The sequence below is a fragment of the Sphaeroforma arctica genome (assembly GCF_001186125.1).
Source record: "Sphaeroforma arctica JP610 unplaced genomic scaffold supercont1.787, whole genome shotgun sequence".
Taxonomy (NCBI): Eukaryota; class Ichthyosporea; order Ichthyophonida; genus Sphaeroforma; species Sphaeroforma arctica.
The window spans coordinates 1-12,052 of NW_014039771.1; the positions used below are offsets into that span (position 1 = coordinate 1).

Genomic DNA, 12,052 nt, shown 5'->3' on the forward strand with positions numbered 1-12,052 from the left:
CGGTTGGGGGGGGTGTCGCCAGCTTTTTAAAAAATAAAAGTTTATTGATTGAAATATTCATAAAAAAATCTGTCTGTGCTTTTGAAATATTGTTGGAAGTGCAAGTCTGGTTTTGGATCTGTTTTGACAGTTTCTATCCTGATAATTAACCTTGTGGATCTAAATTATGAAAAAGTCACAAGTCACAACTCCAATGTACATTCCTCAAAAGAACACTACAGTTTTATAAATTTTTATTTTGATAAAACAAAAAATATAAATAAGATAAACGAGCATTGACACAGGCCACAGAGACTCAGAGTCACAGAATCTAAAGTTCCGAGTTGTTCACAGAATTGCAGTCCACACTCCACAGCCCACAGTCCAGAGTCCACCCACTCTATAGAGTAAATACTCAACAGCGAATAAACCACACGGTACACACTAGACAGCCAGTGACTGCCAAACCCAGTCAGCCACACTCATAGTTTTAGGGCGTTTTTTATGTAGTAGTCCGTCACATAAATATTTTAAATTTATTAAAAAAAATACAGCTTCATTTCTTCAAATGCCAGTCTGTTTGAGATAGACCCCAGTGACCAGTGACGCCACTCATCAGTCACCAGTCACCACACTCACCACTGCAGCGACTGGCTGACAGCACCGTGCCACCCAGTCACATTCACCAGAGTCCAGAACTCCAGCACTGCACACTGCACACTGCACAATGCACGGCGACAGTGCAGTCACAGATCAATTATTTATACTATGTATTCACATCACTTCTCAGTTCACAACTTCACAGTTCACAGTTCACACCCACATTCTCACAGTCACTGAGCCACACCCACAGACCACAGTGCACTCTACTAGTAGTGCAGTGAGTACTGACTACTGACTACTGAGTACGCACACAGTACACTACACACTCTGACAGTCACTCACAGTCACTCACAGTCACACACTCGCGCGTTGAGAACTAGAGATAAATATGTGAATAAAATAAAACACGGCTGGGGCGCTGCAGAGACCGAAAACTTTTTTCCTAAGAGGGTAGCTGATAGCTTGTGAACATACCCGCACAGGGTGAGCTGAGGCCGAAAACAACTTTTCTTTTCATCCGTCAATAACGGACCCACAAAAGTATGCTCTATTTTTTAAACAAAATTCCGTTTAGGACCCCTTGGGGGCCTCTTGGGGGCCTACAAATGGGGAAAAAGCGTTTCAGACAGATTTCAACTTCAAACAAGAAATAGGGACTACAGCTACGCTTTCGGTGATAAATAAGATTCGGCGGAGAATCGGAGAATCGGAGACTGTAACTGTTAGTATTTACTCTGAGTTGAGTCTTGCGGCAAACAATGGAGATCCGCGAATAACGAGATTGCTATAGCCTATTCATTGGAGAGACACTTTTTAATATTTATCGTTATAAAAACATAACAGTCACACTCACACACTCACTGTGACTCACAGAGACACAGGCCACAGACTCACAGTGTGACATACTCTCAGTCTCTCACAGACTGTCACAGTCACAGACTCACAGACTCACAATCTCACATTCACAGTCTCACACTCACAGTCTCACACATTCACGTTATGTATTCGGCTACAGAATCTGCTACTACAGCGTAGACAACAAATAACTCTCTACTCTCTCTCTCTCTAGTAGAGTAGTAGTAGTTTAGAGAGATGTAAGGTCGTAGGCTCTCGAAGGACGTAGAGTTGTTGTCTCCTCGTAGTCGTATTATCCTCCAAGAGTCCAAGTCTCCGTGGCTGTGGGCCGTGGGCCGTGGGCCGTGGACGTTATGGGCTCCTGGCCCTAGGACTTGAGAGACTGGGACCTGAGTCTGGACTCTGGACTCAGGTCTCCACGAGTCTTAGGCCGGTTTTGCTAACTTTGGAAAATATAGAGAAAATACAGCCCTAAAAAAATATAGGTATATTTTGGTATATTTCTTGAGAAATTTTGGAACTGTATATTCCCATTCAATTTCAAAATATGCTGCCAGTTGTATTTGAAATATTGTCGAATATTCGCAAAGCAATTCCTTTTTACGAGTTGGCAAATGCGCAGAGCCGCAGACACTAGAAATTCTGTTCTAATTGACGTATATTAACCAGTGCCAGAGTTTTGGATGTCAACCGGAGTAATGCGAGTGAAATTGGAGTTATCTGATAAATCACAACAAATAATTTCTTTCCCAAAGCAAAAAGAGCGTCTACCCTCTTTTTGACTTTGAAGGGAATAAACAACAAAACGAAATATTGTGTTGTGTTTTTTACGTCTCGAATAACAGAATTTGATGTTGCCAAAACTGTCAGTATATTCGATTTCTAAAATTATTGTGCTGAAAAATTATGGAAATCGATTCTCAATATTTTTCTGAATATTCCGAAATCTTGACCAAAAATCCAAATTGCTAAGAAATACTGAAATTAGCTACCGGAGTATCATGTTTTACTCATCTCAAAATATATTTCCCTATAATTTGCAAAGTTAGCAAAACCGGCCTTAAACTCTCAACTCTCAGACTCAGTCCTCTGAGACTTTGGTGCCTGTAGCGAGTGTAGTCATCCTAGAATAGTAAATAGTACTGTATGTACTGAATAAATATATAGGAAAGAATGAAAATGCTTTTGTATGCTTTTGTTTTTCTTGTTTATGTTTTATATAGGGTATTTTTTATAGCAAAACAATAAATTATTAAAAAAAACAAAAACAAAACATACAGCGTTACAGCGGTGAACGAATTTCAGAATTTGTGATTTTTTCGACTTTCCTTTGCAGCCGGGGGACTTCTATTTTATCTCATCTCTCCCGAGCTGTCGTTTGTATTTGATATAGATAAAAATTTTAACCGAATATAAAAAACACACTTTTACTCGCAGTCTCGCACTGTTTTGTTTAAAAAAAAACAAAACTAAGTAGTCCATATAAAGCTACGTAAATATATTCATTTAAAAAAGGTTTTAATTCATAACCTTTGAAAATTGTTCAAGTTTAGAAGGCTTTGCTCCAGAGTATGCTGTAAGGACAGTATTTTTTTTCGCGAAGTTCGGCCAACCTATTTATTCTATTTACTTTGTTTCAGAAATCAGGATATCTTCTAGGGTGAAATATTTGTATTGACTAAGTGATGAGTAGTGAGTGGTGAGTAGTGAGTGGTGAGTGGTGACTATTTAAAAAAAAAATCGATATTTATAAATACATACGGTTTGTGACTACGAATCTGGCAGCAGGCTCCAAACTGGACATGTGTATGTGACATATATGATATAAGTCTCGCTGTGATGCTGTCCAGTATCCTCCCCCCTCCTCCTTTCTTTTTTAAACAAAAAAATGTACCGCATCATGGCCCTCCAGTAGAAAAAGAAAAAATTGCCACAACGGACTAACGTCCGAAGGACATCGCATCCAAATATTTAGTTTTTTTTTCATTTCCCGACAGCGAGGGACGCGCCAAGAGCCTAGGATTGAGGCCCGAGGATTGAGTCCTGAGGGCTGAGGGCTGAGGGCTGAGGGCTGAGGGGTGAAGTCTGAGGGCTGAGGCCTGATGAGGGCGGCAGCGAACTTCCGAAATCGAGACACAGATTTATTTGCTTTTTTGAAAATGTTTTTGTATTCGTGTTTTTAAATTTAGGCTATGCATTTTTAGTATTATTTTTATTTAAAAAAATATATACAGTACAGTATGTCCACATTTACATACTGTATTTTTTTCTTCTTTTTTTAACAAAACACTAAAATCAGGTCTATTTATAAAAAAAAATAGTATTTTTAAATTTGTTTTAGTCTACTTTTTCTCATTTTCATGAAAAATAGCTGAACCATTGGTTTTTCTTTAGAAATAGTTTGCCATTGTTGGATCATCGCTCAATGAAAACCAGCACATACACGTGCCGTAAATTTATAATTTACTCTAGGTTTTATATTTATATCACCGTCATTTTTGAGTTCTGTTTTTTGTTAAAAAAATTAGACCTTCCAACACTTACATATTCAAATTTCAAACTTGTGCAAATTCAAAAATATAAAAATATAAAACAAGCCATTTACTATTTTTAAATATTTTTAAGACAGAATACCAGCTTTATACTTATTTAAAAATATATCTTTTAAAATTATTTTTGATGTTGCAAATTAATTGTATCATATTTATATTTATATATTCTAGTATAGTAGCATAGTATTTAGAGCAATTCTGAATATAATTTGGAACTTCTACGACTCCACGATGATGAATTTATAGAAATACAACCATCTGTTTAAAATCACAAGTTTTTTTTATAACACATAGCACATTGTTGCTAAATATTGTCTTTTTTAGAGCACTCTGTTGCTATTTATATAATTTTGTTTAAAACAAAAAAGATGTCGCTTTTTATCGAATGTTGTTCTTGCAATTGTATAATATTTTTTTTCTACTGTTGCATTCAGCGTCGCATAGTTTTATTTATTTGTATGTATCTCTCTCTCTCTCTAGTCTCTACTACTATTTACTCTAGTAAATACTCTCTCTGTAGTAGAGCTAGTAGTAGAGAGGCTCAACAGTCAACAGTGAGCAGGGCCCATAGTTGAATGCGGCAGCGGCACAATAAAACGGATTGTGTATCTGTCAAATACAAAATTAAAATTAAAAAAATTAAATCTCTCGTGATTTATAGTCCTCATAAGACCAGTGATGGCTAACTACTTCATCACAAACACTACAAGCTAGTGCTATAGTAGTTTATAGTAGCTTAGTTCAGTGTACTCATCTTATATAAGGCCAACTTAGCAGCGCAACCCTTATTGTTGCGCTCCCACAATATCGTAATTTTCGGGACTGATTGTTTTACACTCCACCAAAAAAAAAGGACTCTGCTTGATCGATAGCACATTTCGTTTGTAAGTGGTGCAATAGTAAGTGTGAGAAATCAACCTTGATCGAGTCTGGAATTTTTTTTTACAAGGGGCACGTGAACTGCTGTGCGATAGCTACCAGTAAAACGTGGCGCATATATTCACGGTGTATATTACAGTCGTGTGGGACTTTAGGCGGGTACATAAACTATTCATTGCGAGCGTATAACCATTTGTCCAGAAGAAATTCTAACAACAGAGGAAGGATGGAGGGCTACCAAAAAGGTATGTTGATATCATATATACTTATATTTAGCATATATATAAATATATATATATATCTAAAAATGAGCTACACGTTTTTGTGTTTCTTTTCCCATGTTGTGAACCCCATTGCAGTATAGGTTAGTATGAACACATAGCGGCATTATCTAACATTAGTCAAATATAGGTATCCCCGTGTCAAGTTCTATGACAAGGCGAAACTGTTTTTTTAGTGCGGTTTTCGTGCAATTTAGAAGTTGGTGTAGGTAGTGGTCAGTCCTGTCGGCTATACTGTGTTGTTCTATAGATTTGTGCGTCAATATAAGGCGCACGTTGCTCCACTTTGTTGTGTTGATTATAGTGCGTATGTTAATAGTAGATTCTGGGTAGTTCATCACTATTATTTTATCAGGAGCACAACCTTTTATTTACAATATAAGCTTTGGCACAGTGTAGGAGTGCGCGATTTATACATATCTTTTACTGTCACTACGTGCTCGAATACGTTTCTGGCCTTATTTGCGATTGCTTATATTATAGCCTAGTAGTATTGCATAGTGCAGCTGCCTACTTTTTTACTTAGTAGTATATTACAGGTCATTAGCTTGATGCGTAACTTCATGCGAAACCTTCGCCATGCTTACTATTTTTCTACCCACCTGTCTAATTGCGCAGGCGGCTACGAACCTATAGCATATCATGGCTCTGCAATATCCTCGCTGCAAGGTATGGATGGCGATAAAAAAAACGGACATGGGCAGGGACAGGGACAGGGATCTTACAACCCAGGTGACGGTGGCGGTGATTGCCAACAACAACGCCGCCACCAGGCACCTCCGCATTATCAGCAATACCCGAACCAACTTGACCGCGAACACTACAATAATGATAGTTACGACAGTCAGCAGAAATATGCTACACGTGAGAGTCAACATTACAATAGTCGTAGTGTGAATGTGGACCAACAGCAGGGGCACTCGAGGGATATAGTTCACAATGATCGCAACAACGATGCGAATATGAATTACTATAGATCCCAGTCACGGGATTACGGTAACCAGAGCAACGGCCACCACCCCCCTGCGTATTACTCACAATCTGCCCCGACGGCTTTTTCTGCGAGGAGGGACAACAATCAACATGTCTCTCCACACCACACCACACACCCGGACCAACAGTACAGAAACCCTCAGAATGACGGAGGTGTGTATTACCGCAGATCCGAACCCGTGATCACAGAGGCTATGCGGCCAAAGAATATGGTGCAGCAAATGACCTCTGCGAACATGCAGGCAGGTCATGGGTCTACGGGACTCACGCCTGTGTTGGGGACAGTGTCGTTGAATTTTAACCGCAACGATCGGAATCAGCCGTATCCCAGTCACATGAGAAATCAACAACAGCACCACGGGGGCGTTTGGGGTGGTGATGGTGGTGGTGGACAGATGTCAAGGCCGGGTATGAGAGGCGACATGAACAACAATAACAAAAGTAACAATACAAATTCAATGCAAGTTGGTGCAAAGAAGACCTCAAAATCAACCCGTGTTAGACGGCGTAGAGCCGATTTGGAACGTTCATTTCCCTGTGGACACGAGGGGTGCTCTAGATTGTATGCGTCGAACCACGCGAGACACTTACATTACCGTCTGAAACATGATAACGAAGCACCGCTGTCAGTCGTGAACGCGCAGCAAGCCGCGGAAGACAACAAATCGTCAGGGGACAAGAACACACCCGCATATAATCCTGTAAGTGATGTCCGTAGCTTTTCCCCTGGCGTCCCGTACGGGCAGCAAGGTGCACAGGCAAAACACTATCCAGACAGTGCGCCTGCAGAGCAGAGTCGCAGTATGTGGCATCAGCCTGTGTCCGCTAAACTGGGTGCATCGGATGAGCCGCGTGCGCAATCGCTTGGTTCGAGCCACTCGGCCCAGGACCAGCGCAACGACAACTACATGAGCCAGGGCCAAGCACAGGGCGCTCACCAGCAGGTGATGCGAGTGAGCTCGGAACAGTACAACCAGTCTTCTATACGTAGAGGTTCAGATCAGTGTGGCTCATCTATGGGTCGCCCCGTGCAACCCGCATCGCTCGCACAGCGAGGTGGTAGCTTTAAGGGCATACCACGTGTACTGAATAGTAGAGGCGAGGATTCGACCGAGAATGGGTCTTCTTTACCCGGAAGCAAAGGTTTGCAAAGCAAAAGCAGTGAGTTTTCGAGTTCATACTCACGCGTACAATGTTCGGGGAGGCAAACACCGTTCGGACCTCGAGAACGTGAGGGGTTGAGTGGAAACGGTGCAAGCTATCTGGGCGCCCCTCCGTCGTGGGACAATCATGGTTCAGGCACTAATTCAGATCAGAACCAGCCCAACGGGGAAGGGAACACTGAGTCTCATCACTCTCAAGACCCAACATCTCACCGAGATACGGTGGAAACTAAGCGACTGTCAGACGAAGGACGCTCTTACAGCGGTGTGTACTCTGGGACTACTCATGCCATTACGCGAGAGCATCCTTACAAGTTTGTGACCACGGCCAGTACGGGTATTGCGAATAGAGAGAATGGGAGTGTCGATAGCTCGCCGGGTAGGCTTAGGCTGAGACACCACAACCACTCGTTCACTGACATGAAGAGTGCTATGTCACCACAGAACCTCAATGCACTTCCAGTTATAGACAAGTCACCTCACGCCAGATCGCCGTCGTCTCCTAACATACACAGTGCTTATCCGAGGTCCATCTCGCATGGCAAGTTGTCGTCCAATCAAAGCGATCACAGCGATAGGAGCGGCACGGAAATCAGTACTACAACAGCGGGCGAGAGAGCTGGAGTCACATCACCTGTTCGAGGGGATCTGAGAGTGACTCAATCGGAGATGGGTGGTAGCGCTCAGGGGCGCAGTCTCGCTATTCACCCACTTTCGAATTCTCACGATTCCATTGGAAGGATGAGTTCTAACTCCGCTGGTAACAGCTCTTTCGGAGAGTACCAGGCAACCAGGACCAATGCACGACCATTCGATGTCACCAACTTGCTGGCTTAATCATTTTCGAAGCAGACAGTTGTATCTTTGCCGCGAGAATTCAATCGGTCGGTGAATACTAAATCATGAAATAAATCACTTAGCCCGACGGGTCAATAGCACATTCTTCGTGAACTGGATAATATACTATGCACATCGCAAGGACGATGGCATATGCTTTGATTGCTGGATTGTTATCTCATTGATGTATTCGGGAATGACCTTTTCAACATGCTCTGCACTAAGAGGAAAAGCTAGTAGGTAGAACAAATCGTAGACTTCGAGTGCCACATTAATAAGCAACCGAACACGGAGAATTCGTGTTTCAATCCAATAAATTGCAAATAGCATGGTGAAACATATTGTACTCGACAGCTGTGTATGTTTCCGGTTCTCATTTGTTGTCGCACACTGAATTTAGATTATATACGCCGCACGGCATCGTTTTGTCTGGTGTGATGTGGCCAATCTAAAGAGTTGAACATGGTCGCAGCTTGCTCTAAAGGTACTTATTAAAATTAATCGGCTTTTACATGAAATCAGGAAATTAATACGTCAGCCTTGTTGCGCTGCTTATTAGCATCATGACCTGGTATTGTTATTGTTCTCAATGGTTGTTCTAGCGAAATCGTTTAGCATTATAGAAGGAAACGGTACATGAACAAAAAAAATTGCGACCCCAGTGCCATTTTAAAATGAGCAACCGAATACGAAGCCGTGTTGTATTTTACTAAATGATAGCAATTATGCTTAAACATGCCGCAGTAAACAACCGGGTGCATCTCGTATCTATCGCACACAGAACTCACATTATATTATATACGTTCGGTAATTACACAAGAACCCAAATTTTGTTCAATAAAATTGGTCGTGTAGGTCGTCGCAATTACTAGATTTCGGTTAACCCCGCTCAGTGACTATGACCAATCTAATACCTATTGGTACTTTTGAGGACCACACTATCTATACCTGCAGGCTTTATGACCCTATTGTCGCCTATCTAGTAACAGGAAGTATGAGTACATTTCTTCGCAATAAGTCCCTATATGATAACTCGCTGATCGTTTGTGTAAATCAGAACTGCGTGACCTTTCCTGAACCGATGCATTCTGCGCATATTTAGTTATTTTCCTTTGTACCTATTCGCTATCACTGGTCGTTTACGCCGATAAACTATTCGCACCCGGGTAAACGCCAAGTCTGTACTAAGCAAAATTTGTGCCTCGAAAGGTCGTAAACCTCACGGTACCCATATATCGATTGCCTCACCTGCTTCCCAAACATCATCTAACACTATCTATCACCTTCCAAGGCAGCAAAGCGAGTCAGAGCTTCAACAAAGAAGTAATCTCCGTATATAAGACCGACGTCTATATCCTTCACGGGAAAGTCACCCATACCGTGGACCAAAATAGAATCCATATCCTCGTCACCCATGTACTTACTCCCAGCCAACCCCTTCAGTATTCGATCAGCCGCGAGCACATACTTGACGGATTGTTCTGCCTCGACAAATGTGGAAAGTTCAATAAATCCCGACGCTGCGATGGCTCCGGCAGAAGTGTCTGGGCGCTTCTCGGTGTCTTGAAAATCAAAGAGTGGCACGTAGTCATTCTCACAGCACTTTTCTAATTCAGAAATGAAACAGTCGGCAGTTTTGATAGCCTGGCTCAAGAATTCCTCCTCTTTAGTCCATTTATACACAGTAGTGAACCCGTGAATGCCAAATGCGACGCCTCTGGTCCAAATGGAGGTCATGTTAAGACCCTGCGGCTGACTGTATTGGCCGAGCAGCTCCCCATTATCGCCATCGTAGTTTGCTACATGCCATGTACAGCTGTCCGAGCGGTACAGATCTCGAATAGCTGCATAAATGGTAAGACCGAACTCAGCAACATATCTACATGCCACGATTCCGAACAGTTCAAGAGTATGCATAATCAATTCTAAGATCAATTCAGGTAGCTGAAAACGTAGCAGATATACGTAGCAGATATGTCACCCCGGACAAGTGATCGAACTTACTTGTTTTGCTATGCTGCACAGCCATATCCCAAAGGGTTTGGTTTCCTGTTTTCTCCGACACCCACAACATCATTTCAAGGTTCATCATATTATCTGAAGGTAAAGGGAACTGTTAACAACCTCCTGCAATAACTTACACAATGCGCTATGACGACTAATAGCTTACACTGAATACCAACTGCGCTTGCTTGAGACAAGCAAAGGCAGACTCGTTATAAAAATATTCTATAACTACTCACCTATTATGACCGGCCATTTGAATTGATTGGTGGGATACCTGTAGTTCTCGGTATCCCAACTCTTGATAGCTCCGACCGTATCGCTATACCTCAAAGCGAGAGTGTGCGCTCCCTGCACGATGGGCTCATACCAATCCTCATTGCCTGAGCAGGGTTTAAGTTTATATACCTATATCGATCTTGGCTACGATAGATATTTTATACTTTAGGGCAAGCACAGATTGTGCAGCGAAATGCCCCCAGATTCTGGTAAAGATAATATCAGCCAATACCGGAATTAAATGCAACCTGCTGTTTATAAATCGATTGTTTTATCACGCACATTCAAGTAGGAATAGAAAATTTGGACAAACTGACCTCTCACGGGTTTCACGGGGTTTGCATTGTCCGACAATATGTGAAATGCTCCAATTCACGTGATATTTCGTGATTACCGCTTGCATAGATGTGGCAGTCCAGCTTGGCGTATGTCGCCTCGAAAACACTTGCCTACTAAAACGAATTACCTGTTGATATGTAGCCGTGACCATAGGAGTAAAAAACCTTGAAGCCCACATCGTGGGTACCCTCTCTCGTCGGTTCTTCCGAAAGATCACCAATTCTCTTGTCAAATCTAGTTTATGAATTTGCGTTATTCCTATTAACATACGATTAAGAACATAGCACTGAGTCTGGACTGATATTTATCGAACTTCGAGCCCCCAGTATTCGAGTACATAATAGGATGCCGCAAGGACAATTCACTTATCACAGTATAATTGCTAAAACGGGAGAATGCATAATTGCATACCTTTCTAACCATGCGTCTGCATCTTCTAAATCACATCGGCTTATATCCCAGTCATAAAACTGCATAAATAATCCTGGTAAGAATCCACCCACCCACCTCCTGGGTTCTACTTCGTTATAATCTGCAAAATAAAAAAATATACCTTTAACAGAGAATATACGAGAGCTTCAAGCCAATGGGGGTTACAGAAGGATAGAGGTAAAAGTGTGCTGCGAAGCCCTGATTCTTTACAAATAAAGAAACCGGGTAAAGAGGAAATCAACAGGACAGAATCATATGTCTACTTACTGTGACATCTGGACGAACTATAGTCGGCACACTCTGTAGCATGTGGAAATGTAGCGGGAGTTTGCCGGTCATCCACTCTCTTGATCTAGTTTATGATTTGAGGCATCACAATACGGATAGGGAATAACGCGTTGAAATGGTCTGTTCCAACCAATTGTGGCGACCAGGTTCGAAAGGCTAACGTTTATTCATTCCTACCTCTTGATTTGAACGTGCTCTCGGAGTTTTTGAGCACTAATAATATACATGTACATGCACTTGTCTGGTTAAATTACGTTGCAAGCCGACGTTAGCAGCCAAAGTCGACATAACTCAACTCGAGAGCGACTACATATCCTATTGCGATAAACGGAATAGTCGATTAGTTCTTCTTCGTGTAATCATATTCCCAACCACGACCCACCTTTGCCTTACTTATGTCAATGAGCTCTTCAACGGTATACTTTCCAATCATCAAACGATCGCCGGCTAACTGACCCACAGTGCACTGCCGACTGCTCAGTGCCAAACTGTGATCTGCAGCCTGTGCAACGGCGATTTAATATAGAAACATGTATAAGCAATCTGCACACACACACACACAGAGACC

General features: G+C 42.0%; 2 protein-coding genes across 2 annotated transcripts in view; one reads left to right on the top strand and one right to left on the bottom strand.

Moving 5' to 3' along the window:
* Positions 1 to 4,686: 4,686 nt before the first annotated feature.
* SARC_08593 (hypothetical protein) lies at positions 4,687 to 8,477 on the top strand. Its single transcript, XM_014297419.1, has 2 exons — positions 4,687 to 5,113; positions 5,768 to 8,477. Exons 1-2 carry the CDS (start codon positions 5,095 to 5,097, stop codon positions 8,140 to 8,142), a joined length of 2,394 nt encoding a protein of 797 aa, XP_014152894.1. The 5' UTR covers positions 4,687 to 5,094; the 3' UTR covers positions 8,143 to 8,477.
* A 707-nt stretch (positions 8,478 to 9,184) lies between these two features.
* Positions 9,185 to 12,052, bottom strand: part of SARC_08594 (hypothetical protein) — a 3,284-nt gene continuing 416 nt past the window's right edge. Inside the window, exons 2-8 of the mRNA XM_014297420.1 lie at positions 11,867 to 11,986; positions 11,464 to 11,548; positions 11,176 to 11,296; positions 10,892 to 10,998; positions 10,386 to 10,529; positions 10,147 to 10,239; positions 9,185 to 9,986 (exon numbers count right to left, since the gene is read on the bottom strand). Coding sequence (XP_014152895.1) covers positions 9,415 to 9,986; positions 10,147 to 10,239; positions 10,386 to 10,529; positions 10,892 to 10,998; positions 11,176 to 11,296; positions 11,464 to 11,548; positions 11,867 to 11,986 — 1,242 coding nt within the window. The 3' untranslated portion in view covers positions 9,185 to 9,414. The remainder of the gene's footprint in view (positions 9,987 to 10,146; positions 10,240 to 10,385; positions 10,530 to 10,891; positions 10,999 to 11,175; positions 11,297 to 11,463; positions 11,549 to 11,866; positions 11,987 to 12,052) is intronic.